Genomic DNA, 18,265 nt, shown 5'->3' with positions numbered 1-18,265 from the left:
AAATAAATATCTTTTAATATTTTAAATAGCACAGTTATAAAGTATGTAACCTTTGAAAAGTCTGATTAAAGGCTCGGAGAATTTTTTAGAGCATAAAGAATGTTCAATTAAAGAAAAAAAAAATTGCTGAAAAATGACGCTCTAATTAGATTAATAATTTCAGTTTTGATTTTAATTATAAATATATGTAATAGTTCAAGGACTCTATTGTTTGTAAACCGCATACACGTAAACATTTCATATAATTCAACTTTTGTTTTATGTAATACAATAATCAATATTTATATATATATATATATATATATATATATATATATATATATATATATATATATATATATATATATATATATATATATATATATATATATTAAATAGTGTATTTATAACTTTTGTTATTAAAGATTTATCGTCAACAATTATACATAGAATTTTAAAGCTAAAATATGTCAAAAATCACAGATAATGTATGTTTTTAGGATGATGACTGTAAAAGCGAAAGGAATAATAAGAATTTGATAAACTTCTATATGACGGCTCCGATTTTTAAACATAAAAAATAGCAAAACGTATTTTATTTTATTTTTGTAGCTTTTGTTTTCTATGTACTGCGAATTTTAAAAAAAATGACACAAAATTTATGAAAATTATATACTTCATCTGTTATAGAACCTATATTGTTCAAAAATTTTGTATATATTTATTAAGGTGCGACAAAATTATAATTCAAATTTAATTATTTTTAATTTTTAATGTTAGAAGGCTACATAAAGGTTCGAAAATGTCAACTCAAAGTTTGACACTGTCTCAAATTTTGAAGTTCACTATATTCAGATTCGCATTTACAGGACAGACGAAAAAAAATTATAGTATAAATAAATAAAAAAAAAACTGAACAAATTTTATTCATTGATTTTTTTTTATGTGTATATTTTATTGTAAAAATAAATGGGGCCTCATTCATCAGGTTTATTCATAATTGTTATCAGTAGAATGTATAGTAATATAATAACAGCAGATATGGAAAACAAGTGTTTTGAAGTTTGTATAGTAGGCGAATTCTTATAAATTATTGTACTTTCAAGATTGTATATTATTAACTTTTGATATTTATATTTATATTTATAGAGATTGTAAAAAATAAAGTACTTTGATTTATTTTGTTGAAGTTTGATTGTTGTGAATAATGCTCGTGGTAGGAGGGATACTAATAAAAGTTGCATTACTGAGTCTGGAGGTTCTCGGTTCTATTTCCAAAGACATACGATATAGATCATCTTCGTCAAGAAGTAATGTTGTGTCGAGTAGGTAGTTTGTTACTTTAGTTATTAGCTCTATTTTGTAGGGCGTCTGTTGGAAGTGCCGAATTTCTCGAATCACATGAGCAATCTATAAATAAATATCCCATCGGGTAATAATCAATTACTGATAAGACTCAATTCAGGTTTGAATATTTCGAAAATATTTAATTTTATACTTTTTTTCGTTTTTCGATCTTAATGCAATACTCTAGGTACTTTGTGCGCTCAAATAGCTGTTTTTTATGAACCTTTAATGAAATTATGAATAAAGATATACATGTAGCATTTTTAAATTCAAAAAATGCTACACTTAAAAAAATTCAAAAAATTTCTGTTTCAGATTGACCATTTTTGAAATTTTAACACGAAGCGCAGATCCACTTACATGCACCGTGAAAAATTTACAACAAATTTTACTATGGGTGCATTATAACACCGAACCATAAAAAAACTGATACAAAATTTACAAGTGTCCCATAGTAAACGGTATGCGCAGACGACACAATTGGGACCTATGCGCATACGTTTACTATGGTACACTTGTAAATTTTGTACCAGTTTTCTTATGGTCCGGGGTTACAATGCAACCATAGTAAAATTTAATGGAAATTTTTCACAGTGTGGAAAAAATAAATAGTACTGGTTACTGTTTTGCGCAGTAATCGACGAAAATATAAGGAATGAACGGTTACTAACCTCATATTTGTTTTTATTATTTTTGACACTTCAGGCATATATGAAGTTAGTAACCGTTCACGTCAGAACTGGACTGAGTACTGTTTTGGAGGTTAATGAGATCTACGAAATCTAAGTAACCATTTCTGTCACTGAATAGTAAGTTCTCGCATTGTACACAGCAACAAAAGCTGTGCTGGAGGTTTGTATGCTTTTGAACTATGAACGACGACTTTAACAGTAACTTTAACAGTAACCAGTCATATGTTTCATGTACTGTGTCGCATAGCACTGGTTACTGTTTAAAAAGTAATAGTACGTGTTAAGAAATGACACTCCTGTTTTAATATAAATTAATCATATTATAATGTATTTTTCACCATATTTTTCACCATACGCGTCGATTACTGCGTAAAACAGTAACTAGTACTATTTATTATTTTCCGTGTATTAATCGAGGCGCTGTATTCGAATAATGGTTTTGTATGTTAAAAGTGTATAAAATATGTAATAAATTTTTTTTTAATGTATTTTAATAGTATATTCATTAAGCCTAATAAACCCTATTTGTACATCTTTGTTCATAATCGCATTAAAAATTCATGAAAAATAACTTTTTTTGAGCGCCCAAATAGAATACCGCCTTAATAAAAAATAAAATTCATATGAACGTTAAGAAACATTACTTTGCTGATTTCATCATGTAAAATTTTTTAAAATATTGTTATTCATCACTTTTATAACATTTTAATTCTTCAGTCTTAATTTAAATAAATAACAAATAATTTTAAATTTAATGAAAGTCTGATGGTATAAAGCAATAAATTGAATAGGGTGCGGGTAATTTAAAATTTTATGAAATCGATTTTATTTTTTTGTCTTTTTCACAAGAAACGAAATTATTTTAAATGGATTCAAATAGACTCAAATAGAAAATAATAAAAATAAATTCACAAAGGTATAACGGAATAAATTGACTAAACGAAATCGATTGTTACGAATTAGATCGAAATTCTAACAGAACTGAAATGAATTTATAAATATTGATAAAATTAAATTCTCATTTGAAATTTAAAATTAAATTTGCATTCCCAACTAATTTGACATAGTTTCACAGATTTACTCGCGTAAATAGATTAAGATATAGTTCTACGATTGAATACAAACTAAAATTGAGTTTTATTATCATACAATATGTAAACTTTATTATTTCATTATTTTATCATATAGTCATTGTCATGTGCTCAGCATTTTTAAGTAACAACAATAAATATTGTACCACTATATCTTATCACCATACCTGCACCGAAAGTTTAAACTCCTGCCCTGATTAGACGGAACAATTAGTATATTACATACCTAGAGAGGAAGTAGAGCATTCCAATCCACGCGTATAATTGCCTACTCGACTTCGCCTCGGCCAACAATTACATATGATCTGAGACATTTCTTACTTTGCTGCCCTAGATGTGTAATATACTATTGCCTCTGTTTGTGGGAAGAATGGCGCATGCGCTAATTTTTATCATTTGTATTCTCATAAAAGGAAATTACGATTTTTTTCTTCTAAACAGGGCAGGAATGTAAACTTTCGGCACAAGTATGGTGAAAAGGAATAAAAAAAAGTGAATTTCAATAAAAAAATTATTAAATTTAAAAAAGCCATTGGTGTGATTGTTAAATTACTTAAGTTTGCATATTTGAAATACAGGTAATATGAAAAATATCGTGCGTGGCATGGGTTAAACGCGATTTCAGTCGGGAGATGTCAGCCCTCGCAAACATAAAATTTATTTTTGAATAATAATAAATACTAATTTGTTTAATTTACTTACCATCCGCATTTTCGAGAAATTAAGAAGGCCATCATCTGTAAAATTTGGAGTACCTTCTTCGATAAATGACAAGTCGGTTAAATATAAGCCCAAATAAGGAATACAGGGCGGATCACAACGATGCAATGCGTCTCTTAAATTTCTAAAACGCCCATCAGATGAAACAATATTCTGTAATCTTTCAATTGTTTGTTTTGTCTAAAACAAAAAAAAACAGAAATAATGTCAGATCATCAATTTCAATAAATGGAATTATTAATTTTAATAGATAAATATAATAATAAACGAACCGTTTTAGAAACTTTTTCCCAAGTTTTCTTCAATCTATAAACACTGCTGTTGGTAAACGCAGCGCATATCTGCAAAACGCCATTATAATTATGCAGTACACGGCAAATATCAGCCACTGCTGCCCATTTTTCAATGGCAAGAACTCTGGCCGATAAATTTGATCTTCGGATAATTTCCGACACAACTAATTGAGACACTTCATTAAATCTTTTTGTCATCAATATAATGTGAGGTGCACGAACTGTCTTGTCCGCTTTCATCCAAGCTTGTCCAAGAAATTCCCTGGAGTTTAAAAAATTATAAAAATTTACAATTCACTGCTTGATAACTTTATTAGTAAATAAAATGAGTACTTACTCGCTTGAAATATTTATAAATATTTTATGATCTAAATAAGTCATTTGCTCAGCTATTTCTAGTGCAGACAGAGTTTCAATATTTTCTTTAGTTTGTATCGTGCGCGATGGTGACGGTGGTAATAATAAACGGACTAAATCAATTTTATTACTTTCAGATTCTTCTTTATTTAACAATCGCAACAATTGATTAGCAGCCTTATGCTCTGCTGGCAACAAATTTTGATTGTCTACAATGTCTTCTAAAAATTCTATCGTTAAATTTTTGAGTTCATTATTCAACTCAAAATCCTGTGCGTGTTTAGAAACCCAGTGTCTTAGTACATTTATTACACGCATGGTTGCTGCTGTTGAAATAGGCTCTTTGCGTCGATTTCTGTCAATAATACACGCGCCATCGACACGATGTAATTTACTACTTGCGGTATCACCTGAGTATTCAGACGATTTACTACTGATAATATCTGGTGGGTTACTGGAAGCTGATGTCGCTATGGCGAATGCTGCTGCTGCAGTAGATGTACTCCTCCTATATTTCAAATAATTATAGATTATTGATATATATTAGGGTGCTCCAAAAAACAGTTTTTTAGATATCTCAAAAGTTCCTTCTCAATATAAAAACAATTATCCGATTTTTATAGAGTTCTAATAATGCGTAAAAAAGTTTGCCGTTTTTTCAAGCTCCCTATTTATAGGCGTATAATACGTTTGTCAAAAAATATAATATACCTTCTGTGGCTTTGACGAGAACTAGTAATAACAACACCAGCTTTTCTAGATACTTGTGGAGGTATATCATGATGATAATGAGGCGTAGATTGAAAACCATATGACAATTTTGAATTTTTACCAGTACCCTCTTGAAATGATCTTCTGCCAGTCCAATAATTCTAAAATTTTTTATTTTTAGTTTAATAATGAGCAACATAGAGTCACTATATGACTGTCCGAATATTACTGTCAAATTTATAAAATATGATTTGAATAGACTAGAAAATAAACTCTAGAATCTTTTGTTTATTTCTATTATTGAAATTTAATGAGACAAATCTCATCATTAACTCGCAAACTTATTGATGTCAATGAATGTATAATCATGGGATTGCGGAAAAAAAATCTACACGGTCAAATTTTTTTTATTAGTCTTCTATATTTTTTTTCACTGATACCAAATTCAATTTTTTAAATTTTTATTATAGAAGACGGCGTAGACTAAATTTTTTTATTTTCTCTTAATTATATATATAACAGTTATATATATTCAGTGATATTCAGTGACAGAATAATTAAAATATTAATTTATTTAAAGAAAATAAGTACGACCTTTTTTTCCCGCGTAATTTGGATTTAATTCGAATGATATAGATAAATTTATTTATCTCGATACTTGACAATAAAAAAGAGTTTGAACCATGAAAAGGCACAAATTCAAGTCAAGACCTTTCTAACGATACCAAATTTAATAACATTAACTTATTCTATCATATAGATATGACTGGAACAAAATTTTACTTATTCTCTTAATAAGATATAGATATAGAGATATAGATAAGACAATATTTTTAAATTTTAATCGTTATTATAAAAGAAAAAAAAATTTACCCCCACGATAGTCGAAATCGATCCACTACTACGACGACTGTCGTAAGTTGCTATCGGTGGAGCTGAAACAACGGATGCTCGATGTTGTTGTTGCTGTTGTTCGACATGACGACGATTGTGATGAGGTTGATTAATTAAAGGTGAAGATAATGAACTGTCGTCATCTGACGTCACAGTGACTGTCCATGACTCATTTTTATCTGTGTCATATTTTTTACGAGAACCAATTGGTGTCTCGGCAGTAACAGTCCCAGTAAATTTCGATCTTGAAGTAGGAGTTTTTGGTGAATAATTTGACTGCGAATCTGTAAATCAGGATGTTTTATCGGTTGCTTAATTTTTAATCTTCTAAGCGGATCAACGGGTTTTAATCATTTTTCACCAAAATTCAAAGAATTTATAAATAACACAAGTTTGTGAAATTTTTACACTAATCGATTAAGTAGTTTTTAAATTATTTGAAAAATAAAATAAACGGATATGGAACAATATTGTAAGAAATTTAGTTCTCTTGAAAAAAAGCTCTTAGTCAAGTCGTTAAAGGCCATAGTTCATGCGTTGCATGAATAATAATTCTAAAAATAAAATATCAATGTGGGGCTAATATTTGAATATTTATTCCGTATAGTGATCAACTACCGAAAACTTTCTGGTAAATAAATAAAATGAACTAACCATTAGTAGAAAAATTTTTTTCAATAATTTCAATTTTTCTCTTCTGTTCCGGCGAAGAAACATTACGTGTTGAATTATGGCTATCATCAATTGAGGTAGTAAAAAAACCTTTTGATGAATCGTTACTATCAGCAGCATTACCACAACCAGTAGAGTCAATTAAAGTAATAGAGCTTTTGTTGCTAGGTGATGAAGGAGCTGATGGTGGAGTATTATTGACCATCATATCTATATCATAAACAATATTACCAGAATTTATTTTATCAACAAATATATAGTAATAACCAGGGTATAGAAATTTGTGTTCAACAATAAGAATAAAAGAAGAGTATTCGCACAAATTTTCCTATATCAAAATGACGACCGCGAGGATATTCACGTGATCTAAATTAAAAGACATATTCAAATATCAAATGTCATAAAAGAATGTCGAAATTAAGGTTGTGAAAAAAAATATTTCAGTAAGATAATCAACAAGATAATTAGCAAGACTATCAACAAGACAATTATCAAGACCACCGGCAAGACAATTAGCAAGATAATTAGTAAGACTACCAGAAAGACGATTAGCAAGATAATTAGCAAGACAATTAGCAAGACCACTAGAAAGACAATTAGTAAGATAATTAGCAAGACCACCAGCAAGACAATTAGCAAGACCACTAGAAAGAAAATTAGTAAGATAATTAGCAAGACAATTAGTAAGACTAATTAGCAAGACTACCAGCAAATCAATTAGCAAGACCACTAGAAAGAAAATTAGTAAGATAATTAGCAAGACAATTAGTAAGACTAATTAGCAAGACCACCAGCAAGACAATTAGCAAGACCACTAGAAAGAAAATTAGTAAGATAATTAGCAAGACAATTAGTGAGACTAATTAGCAAGACCACCAGCAAATCAATTAGCAAGACCACTAGAAAGAAAATTAGTAAGATAATTAGCAAGACAATTAGTAAGACTAATTAGCAAGACCACCAGAAAGACAATTAGTAATAGAATTAGCAAGACAATTAGAAAGACTAATTAGCAAGACCACCAGCAAGACAATTAGCAAGACCATCAACAAGACAATTAAAAAGAAAATTAGCAAAGAAACAGGAAGACTTGCTAATGGTCTTGCTAATTGTCTTTCTGGTGTTCTTACTAATTGTCTTCCCGAAGGTCTTGCTGATTGTCTTATTGACATATTTTTTTCACAAACTTAATTTCGACATTCTTTTATGACATTCAATATTTGAATATGTCTTTTAATTAAATTCACGTGAATTTCCTCGCGATCGTCATTTTGATACAGGAAATTATTTTCCTTTATTCTTATTGTTGAGCACAATTTTCCGTACCCTATTTAAGTCTCCCTACTTATTACTAATAACAAATAAACAGTACCTGTTAATGTCTCAGAACTTGATGAAGAACCAGTCATATTGGCTTTAGGTATTGTAAGATAACTTGATAGCGTACTATCATTTTCATTGTCTATTTTAACATTAAAATTATTGGCAGTCGATGATTGTTGCTGTTTATCTATTAAAGATTGTCCTGATTTAACATCGCCATTATTATTTTTAGCTTTACTTAAACAATCATCATTTTTAGATACTGAATGATGATGGTAATGGTGATGATCTTCTTCCTCTTCTTTAAATTTACAATTAAAATTACTATTGTTACTATTTGATGCTGATGCTGTTGATGTCGATATTGACTTGGGTAATAATAAAATGGGTTCATGATGACAAGAACAATTATTACTACGTACTAATACTTGATCACGCGAATCACTTATTTCAGACGATTCATAACCAGAAACAGAACTAGCTCCGCTTATTCTACGTAATGTATAACTATTTTGTTTTTGATCATCTAGCATTGAGGACTGATGCTGATTGGCACCGGAAGTCGAAGCTACTTGATCTTTATTAGATACTTCATTGTTAATTTTATCAAGCGAATTACAAGAATTGACAGTTGTAGCAGCAGTTTCTTCTTCAATTTTTTTATGACACTGAGAAGTTTCTGCCGTAGGAAAAGACAAATGAGCTGAAGAGTCGGAATTATAAAAAACTTTTTTCAACGCCTCTAACACTGTGACACTGTCAGTAAAAACACGATATGTTAATAAAAATGTATTCAAAAAATCAATACTGAGAAATCTTAAATCAGTCAGTCGTTGCAATAGTCTTTCAGGTGTTGCATAACGTATTTGTGGAAGTTTGCATGAGTTTAATGTTTGGCTAAATCTTATATCAACATCGTCATTAAATAATTTTGGATCATTCTTTATTGAATGCGGCATTATCACTGCAGAACTTGTGTCTGATGAAGATGATGACAAAGATCCACCACCGCCATTTATTGAATGACCAAGTAAATTATTAAAGTGTACGTTATCCATACATTGACTTATATCACTTATCCATGCAGCTTTTTCCTGTTTTCAATATAAGAAAAAAAAAACAAAGCATTATTTATTTATTTAACTTTTGGTTAGTTTATTATATTTTTGAATGAATAAATGAATATTTACCTGCATTGTTGGAGCTAAAAGATGAATTGTAACTAATGGACCACCTAATTTAGTATCTAACATAATTTTAAAATCACGGTTTCCAAAGGAAGTATTTCCACCAGTACTACTACTTCTACTGCCATAAAAAATACTACTACTTTCACTAAATACTGCTGATGCTGTTGAGCCACTTGATAAGGAACAAACTGATATTTCTATTTAATTTGAAACAGAAAATATATTTTTGGTAATTATTAAATAATTAACTTATCAAATAAAAAAATATTTGTTATTTATAAGTATAGTATTTTCTCTGGATGTAAATTATTACAATTTTTAAAACATCTAGACGGAGAGAAATTTATGGTAACTGTTCCTAGTACATTTCTGAAATATCTTCCCACACTAAAAACAATGATTGGTAGCCGCTACCGATTAGTTTTCGGTAACCGCTACCGATTAATTTTCGGTAGCTGCTACTGATTAATTTTCGGTAGCTGCTACTGATTATTTCAGTATGCATACCGTTATGGTAATGATTACTTGGAATTATGGGATATAGGCTCATACTTTCTGGGAAAAGTTCCCATAAGTATAGGAACAATTCCCATGATTATGGTAACAGTTCCCATACCGCATGTGAATGAAAATTTTTCGATCGTAAAGCACACTCTGATGTTTCGTACCATGAGTCGTGCAATTATGGTAAAGCTTACTATATTCATAGGAATAGCTCCCATAAACAAATATCCAATCCTATAAAAAACCGGTTACCATGCGTTATGGGAACCATTCCCATAATATATTGTAATTGTTACGATAAATTTCTCTTCGTGTACTGCATTTTTAAATTTATTTTAAATACTGATAAGAAAATTAATTTTGATAAAAATAGATAAGCTTATAATTTATATTTATGGTGATTACATTTTTTTCTTAAATTTAATACAATGAATTTTTATAATAAAAATAATCTGAAAGATGAGAAAAAAATTTTAAAATTTTTTTATTTTACTTTGAACTGACATTAATAAAAAAATTTAAGATTTAACTTTGAAACAAAAAGCTTATAAGCGATAAGTTTTTTTTTAGTGAGTCGTAATAATTTTTAACGAGTCGTCTTTTTTGCTTCGTCATTCAGTCAAACGAGAAGAAGTGACGTGAGAAATTTGAAAAAAAGTAACGCTTATGAAATCAGCTTTCAAGTTCATTTATTATATTAAGAAGGGTATAGTAATTTTTGTCCAAGCTTTCCTCTCAATCAAAACTCCTATTCGCAAAATTAAAAACGAGCGCGGGCACATGCGCGGAATCAATTACTGCCTTGTTTTTGAAAATTTTAAATTTTCGAAGCGGGAAGTTTAACATTTAGTTGTTTAAATAAGCTCAAAATCTCTTATTACAAACATAGGGAAGTTTGAGAACCGGTTCACAGAGTCAACCTTTCTCTCAATTTTTTTTTTCAGTAATTTTTGAATATTTTTTAAAAGCTTGAAAAAAAAAAAATAATAAATAGTAATAATAATAATAATAATAATTTACCATCATCGTCAAATGCCGCAGCTGCTGATATAGTTTGTTCACTCGGATCCTCTATGAGTATCGCATCACACAGTGGAATTTTACCAGTACCAGGTACAATAGTTAATCGACCCAAATCATCCCCATCAGACTGTTGTCGTATTGTAAGAATTAAATGATTTGAAAATAGAAAACACTGTCTCAATGCCCCATTATGATTATTATTTTTTTTTCGTCCAAAAGTTATCGCACTTGTTCTACTCCAAAGTAATCCACCAGTACTACTACTACTTCCATGAGATTTGTCCAAAATTTGAACAAGCGTTCCTGTTTTAAATAATTATTATTACTATTATAAAAAAATGCATATATATATGTATATATATATAGAATATTATCAAGATATTTATAGTAAAGATGATAATAGAATGTACGCATTTGAACACGTGGTTTTACATACATTTATAGACACACAATTGAATTAGAAAATTTATTACAGACATATATCATAACACTTTTAAATTAGCACATAAAATATATATAAAATTTTATATATTTATATTAAGTACTTAGTCCAGAAGAGTCGATGAAAATATTAAACACGTAATACAAAAATAATAATACAGTGGGAAGAATATATGTATAGGTCTATACTAAACAAATTGCGCGCGCACAATCAAATAAATTAAGAATTTTTATCATAAATTTTATCGATTATTAGTGTGTACCCCTAGCAATGGTGTGTTAGTGTCCAGAAAAAATTAAACAGATGCGCGTGCGTGATGTTCATTTTAACTTTTTGTAATATGTTAACATGGCATACAAATAATTTATTAAATTACCTTGTCTTACAAATACTTGATTAACATCTAAAAGTATATCACATCCTTCAACAATCATTCTCTCAATAGCTAAATTTTTTCTCAAGTTTTCTGTTTCGCTGACCTGTCGTAAATAAAAATTTTTTTTTATAAAACAACAATTAATATAATTGAGTCAATTATACATATATATGTCTATATATACTTCATCATGCATTTGTCGTGACAAATCTTCTAATTGTTGCCGCGCATTTTCAAGACTTTTACGTTCTACATGGTCATGGGGTGTATGAGCTAATACTTCATGTAAAGTAATAATGTATCGTGGAATCTGTAAAAAAGTAATTTTATTTTTAAGTATTCTCCATAATTGAAAAAGACAATAGTATTAATTTTTACCTGGTGCATTGGATAGGTGAGAAAAGTTTCTAAAGACCGACCCCGACAGGCTGGTTTATTTTCTAAGCGCGTTAGTAATGCGGCGAACGAAGGTGAAGATTGTTTACATTCTGTTAATACTTGTAGACTATAATGATGATTGCGGACATATTCTTGGTAAATTGATAACATCGGAAGTAACATATCGAACAAATCACCTGTTAATTATTTTTTTAAATTAGCTACTTTATATATAACAAAAAAAAACATCAATCATAAAGCACCCTCAGCATTTTCGCTTGATGTGTGCAATATAAGGGTGAGTGAGGCAAAATGAGACACCATTTTTTTTACAAAAAAACAAGTAAATGAACTTTAAGAAAAAAAATTTTTTGCATTTTATTTTTTCGTAAATTTTAAAAATAAATAAGGTACCCGCGGGTAATACTGTAAAACCAAGTGTGTAGTCAAAATTTACGCACTTACCAAATAACACTGAAACGCCATAATCTATAGATATTTAATATACCGTGAAACGTGTTTTAAGTGACTACAAAAAACTGTAGTTTCGTTTATGGTCAAACATAGAACACAATTAATATGTGTTAAAATAATACGTTTGTAACACACTTGGTTTTAGAGTGTACGAGAAAATTTTTTTTTATTGTCGGTTATTTTGGAATGGACCCAAAATATGTATAATAAATTTTTATATAAATACTAAATATACAGACGATCGCTTCCTTCAACCCAATTTATAAATATTAAACTTTGACATAGAAAAAGTTTTAAAATATACATCCTTGTAACACTCGAGTCGCAAAAGACCGAATAATTGAATATTGTATCTATTTATATGACATAAAATCGGTATATAAATATAGACATAAGTAAATTAAAAATAGTATTTGCCCTTATAGTATCAAAGTGACAAAAGGTCAAGTAATTACATAGTTCATATTCTTAGACCCTTATTACATTGGCAATACTATGAAATACATACCCAGTACAAGCGTTGGCCAGTTTTCCATGCGTGAGGTAAGACCTTTGAGAAATATTTGATGGAGAAATAATATCGTCTCACTGTTTAAAAAAATACTATTGACATCTTCATGACTACAAGGCGGTCTTTTTGAACTAGCAGCCATTTTAAAGGGCCTTAAAAAACAACTAACAAGTACTTCCATTTGATCCGTATATTCTTCCTCAGCTTCCACCATCCGAAATACCAAACTTTAAAATTAAATTAATTATTATTTAAATATTTACATAAACAATTATTGTTTTAAATTAAAAGATTTATTAATTAAATAAATATATACCTATTTCTTTTTCTCATACTTTCAGCATGGGGACTTTTAATATACTGTTCAACAATTTGTTTCCATCTACGGCGACAAAGCCACCCGCGAAAAAAACTTTGAACTTTTTTTATTTTCTCCATATCTACAATACCAGCAGTATTTGATGATGATACACCAGAACAATTTGTACTCTTAATACCATTGACATTAATTAAATTACGCCTCCGGTGATGACGACGATTTTTAGTTTTAATACCCTGTTTTGTAATTTTAATGTAATTAATAATTAATTAAAATTATTTTATACACTACATAATTAATTACTTGCAGAATAGTAATTTAAATCTACAAAGAGAGACTGTACAAAATCCGGAGTGAATCCGGGTTTAATTTAAATCCGAATTCGCTTCGTTACTCGGAGTTCCGGAGTTTAAAAAAAAATCATTCCGCAGAAGGAGTGAATAGGGATTTTTTCTGGGCGAGTGATTTCGGAGTGACGCGGATTTTATTTAAATCCGCATTCACTCCGGTCCGGAGTTTTAATACTTAAATAAATTTATATTTAATAGAAACAGCTGTTAATTATAAACATAATTATTTAAATAAATAATTCATTGAGATATTAATAATTAAACTTAAAATATTATGTTTTTAATTTATAAAATGTTTTAGTAACTCACTAAATTATAATTTCATATATATATAATACATAGTGAAAATATTAAATTATTGAATAGCTGTAGTGACATAGTTTTTATGGGAATCTTTGATATTTCGGTGCAATATGAAATGTTATCTCGTGGTATGGTTGATGTAAATCATACGACAGTTTGCGACTCAGTGTAATTATATTTGTCAAAGTTTTATTATCAGCTGGTTATAATTTTTAAAAATCATTTCGCGTGAGTATGGACAGGGAGCTCGTAATTATTTCCGTACTCAATATAAATGTCGAAATATCAAAGACCTAAGCTCACTATATATCAGTAATTTTTTTTATAATTAATATTTTCCAAACCTCCCTTTCAGAGTAAAATTCACTCCGAGGGAATTAAATAAATAAAAAATCATCTACTTCGCGTTTACTCCACAAATTTTTTACAGTGTACTTTTAAATAAAAGTTGCTATATTTTTTTCTTCATGTACTTACTGCAGTGGTAGTTGCAGTAGTAGAAGTAGTTGGAGTAATTACTTTAGTTGACGACGGAGAATGGACTTTTTTAATGCTACTCGTATTCTTTTCACCGACAGTCAAAGTACTGACGTTACCACTGCTACTAATATGATCATCATCATCATCATCATCTTCATCTTCATCTTCATCTTCGTCGTTATAATATTCATCATCATCTTCAGCCTCGTCATCATCATCCCCATTGTTATTATCATTTGAAACGATAGTAAATTTTGAATTTGATTGCAATTCTCGTTTCAGTATACATAACTACGGTCAGAAATTTAATTTATTTGTCAATAAAATCCATTTTACCCACTGGTAAAATCAATTAATATTTTATACCTCAGAGCGTAATTTTTTAATTTCGAACGTTAGTTCTTCGCATTGCTGCGTATATTGCCATTTAGCTGTTTTTTCGCTCTCCACTATTTGTAACAGATGCAAATGTTTTTGTTCCAGCTCTTCCTTTTGTAATAAAAGCTTATTGAAACTTTATATGTTTATGTCCGTCCATATGATATTATCATGTTATTTTTGTTTTTATATTTCCATGTAAAATAAAATTGTGAAAAAAAAATTCATTAGAATATTTTGGGAACATGAAAAATATTTTTTTTATGTCTACTGATTGAATAATAGAGCGAGGTAAGACGGGCTTTTTAATAATAGATATTGATTCTTTAAACATATTTATAGTACTTTGCCGTATAGAAGAATTGTCATTAAATAATTTTATTAAATTTAAATAATTTAGCGGGATGGGATTCTTTAAATTACTTTTTATTTAAATTCAAATTTAATTACGTTCATTTTACATTCAACATTTTTAGTAGGTCAGTAATGGAAAAAAAGATAACGGATGTTCGTCTCTTACTTTAAATATCTTAAAAAAAAAAGCCGATTATGGAAATTAATTTTCCAAGAGCCCGAGGGAATTCCCATTTATACGAAAACTTTTTTTTCTAATTTAGCCCTTTACAATTATTTTCTAAAAATAAACAGCGATCAAAAGTATTAAATTTCCATAAAAAATCAATTATTTCGAAAACTGTATTAATAATTTTCAATCTAGTTCATATTTCACATGCTGGTATAATAAAAAAAAAACATACCTTGCATCTCTGATGGCATCAATCCACAATTTACAATTTGATTCCGTGTCAGCTTTCAATTCATATTGACGTTGGTTTTCTCGTCTATACGATATCGCGAAACAAAACTAAAAGAAAAATGATATAAATTTAGATGAGACGAGTCATCAACTAACCCCTTAAGACATATCATTACAATACCTTTTTGTCTGATTCCTTTCCAGTGTTAGTTGTCGTAATAAGCCGATCACAATAACAACCTTCCAACATAATGACACCACTTGGACGTAAAAAAGCTTCATTGTCATAATAAAACAATAAATTCTAAAATATAATAGTAATAATTATTACGAGCAATCTACAGTCACTGACTGGAGTATTACTACGAAATTTTTAAAATATTTGAATTTAAATGTTTAGTAAAATCTATGCTAGAAAATAAACTCTAGAATCTTTTGTTTATTTTTATCATTGAAATTTAATGAGACAAATCTTATCATTAATTTGCAAGCTTATTGGTGTCGATGATTGTATAATCATGGGATTGTGGAAAAAAAATCTACACGGTCAAATTTTTTTTATTAGTCTTCTATATTTTTTTTTCACTGATACCAAATTCAATTTTTTTAATTTTTATTATAGAAGACGGCGTAGACTAAATTTTTTTATTTTCTCTTAATTATATATATAATAGTTATATATATTCAGTGATATTCAGTGACAGAATAATTAAAATATTAATTTATTTAAAGAAAATAAATACGACCTTTTTTCCCGCGTAATTTGAATTTAACTCGAATGATATAGATAAATTTATTTATCTCGATACTTGGCAATAAAAAAGAGTTTGAACCATGAAAAGGCACAAATTCAAGTCAAGACCTTTCTAACGATACCAAATTTAATAGCATTAACTTATTCTATCATATAGATATGACTGGAACAAAATTTTCCTTATCCTCTTAATAAGATAGATATACTGATAGATTATTTATAAATATATATTTACTTATTCTTAATATTATAAAATACCTGATAAAGAACAAACCAACGAAGTTGCCATTTAGTTAAATCAGCAGTGCGTTTATGTAAATAACCCGATAATGAATTGTCATAATGAGCTCGTTCTGATAGCATTAATATTTGAGAATCATTCACTCTGACTATTTATAGAATTAATTAAAAAAAATTATTAAATTAAATTATGTTAAATATTTAATAATTAAATAAAAAAACATTTACCTGATTTTTGCATCTTCGGACTCAACATGATGATACCAATATTTAAATACAATTTTTTAAATTAATTACATAATATATTAATATTAATATTAATTAATTTTTAAAAATATTAATCACGTTAGAAAAATAATTTTTTTCAACATCACATGCATTTATGCAATAAATAATTATTCAAAATAATTTTTAAGAAGAGTAAAATATTTCTGAAATATAAAATTAAATAATTATTTGTTTTTTATAAGTAATTAAAATGTATTTTATTAAAATAAGGAGAGAAATTCATAAGATAAAAATACAATTATTTTAAAAATTGAATAAAATTTGAATAAGTAAATACAAAAAAATATCGCGGGTCGCAAATTGTCCTGCTCTATATTATCCCCTCTCTGTAACTCTGTCCTCCAAAACAAGCTGATGATTATTTAAAAAAAAGGATATGATACAAAATAATCTTCGAAGTAAAAGCAATGAAATAGTTTTATTTTATTAAAATTAAAATAAATAATTAAGAAGTGTTAGCATTAAATAAAAATATATTTATAATTTTTATTTCGATTTAATTTATAAATTTATTTTTACAGATGAAGAAGTAGAGATAATTATAAAAAGGTATAGTAAATAATGAAAGGAGAATAAATGAAGTTTTTAAATGTGAAATAAATAGAATAGTTATTTAATAATAAGAATAATGTGTACATAATTATAAGTATCCACAAAAAACTGTTATAGTTATACACGGAAAAGAATGAACTGTATAAACTGAGAAACGATAATTAATATAATGATAGTGATCAGTAAATACTGCCATTCTAAATAGTAATTAATTTATAATTAAAAGGTGAGTAATTTTAGAATAAATATTATAATTTATTGTCTATGGAAAAATTAATATTTGAACTTTTAAAATCGTAGCTTTAACATTAAAAATTAATTACACTAAAACGAACAGATATGTATGGAATTAATCACTTGATAATAATACTATTGGCCAAGGATATGCACTAGGTAATAACTATGTACTTTTTTTTTACCTCTCACAGCTTCCCTCAGATGAAACTTAAGCTCAAAACGCAGCCGCACTGACAGAATATTCCGCGCAAGTCCATTTATAATTTTTTTTTGTTTTGTTTATTTTTGGAAAAAATTTTATGTTATTAAGAAACAACAGCTACTGTTATACTTCAGACACTAAAATATTAATAATAATAATAATAGTATTCAAAATATAAAGTAAATTAAAAGCGAAAGTAATTTACACTAGATGTGATAAATTTCTAATAAATTTATTGTTTTTTTATTCGAATTTTTTGATGCCTAAAAATTAAAAATTTTTTAAATAATAAATTACTATGTTTTTAAATATTTAATTATGATACTTAATAATTAAATATTTAAAAAAATATTATTTGTATTGATTATGACTAAAAAAAAGCAATGAGGCAAATTTTTATAGTAACAATTTATTTTAGGAACATCAAG

General features: G+C 28.0%; 1 protein-coding gene across 1 annotated transcript; it reads right to left on the bottom strand.

Annotated features, from left to right (window-relative positions):
* Nucleotides 1-1,155: 1,155 nt before the first annotated feature.
* On the bottom strand, nt 1,156-16,814 carry LOC103575049 (ras-specific guanine nucleotide-releasing factor 2). Its single transcript, XM_053738098.1, has 23 exons — nt 16,787-16,814; nt 16,577-16,707; nt 15,746-15,868; nt 15,566-15,672; nt 14,796-14,943; nt 14,673-14,720; nt 13,294-13,532; nt 12,975-13,204; nt 11,993-12,189; nt 11,799-11,924; nt 11,615-11,717; nt 10,794-11,099; nt 9,270-9,466; nt 8,747-9,173; nt 8,129-8,668; nt 7,231-7,485; nt 6,739-6,966; nt 6,064-6,368; nt 5,191-5,351; nt 4,460-4,987; nt 4,102-4,384; nt 3,812-4,009; nt 1,156-1,389 (listed from the first exon to the last, which is right to left on the bottom strand). The coding sequence occupies exons 1-23, from the start codon at nt 16,812-16,814 to the stop codon at nt 1,156-1,158; spliced, it is 5,142 nt and encodes a 1,713-aa protein (XP_053594073.1).
* Between the last annotated feature and the right edge of the window lie 1,451 nt (nt 16,815-18,265).

This window comes from Microplitis demolitor, chromosome 1 (genome assembly GCF_026212275.2).
Source record: "Microplitis demolitor isolate Queensland-Clemson2020A chromosome 1, iyMicDemo2.1a, whole genome shotgun sequence".
In the NCBI taxonomy this organism is placed as follows: Eukaryota; Metazoa; Arthropoda; class Insecta; order Hymenoptera; family Braconidae; genus Microplitis; species Microplitis demolitor.
This window is presented reverse-complemented; position numbering and strand designations above follow the sequence as displayed.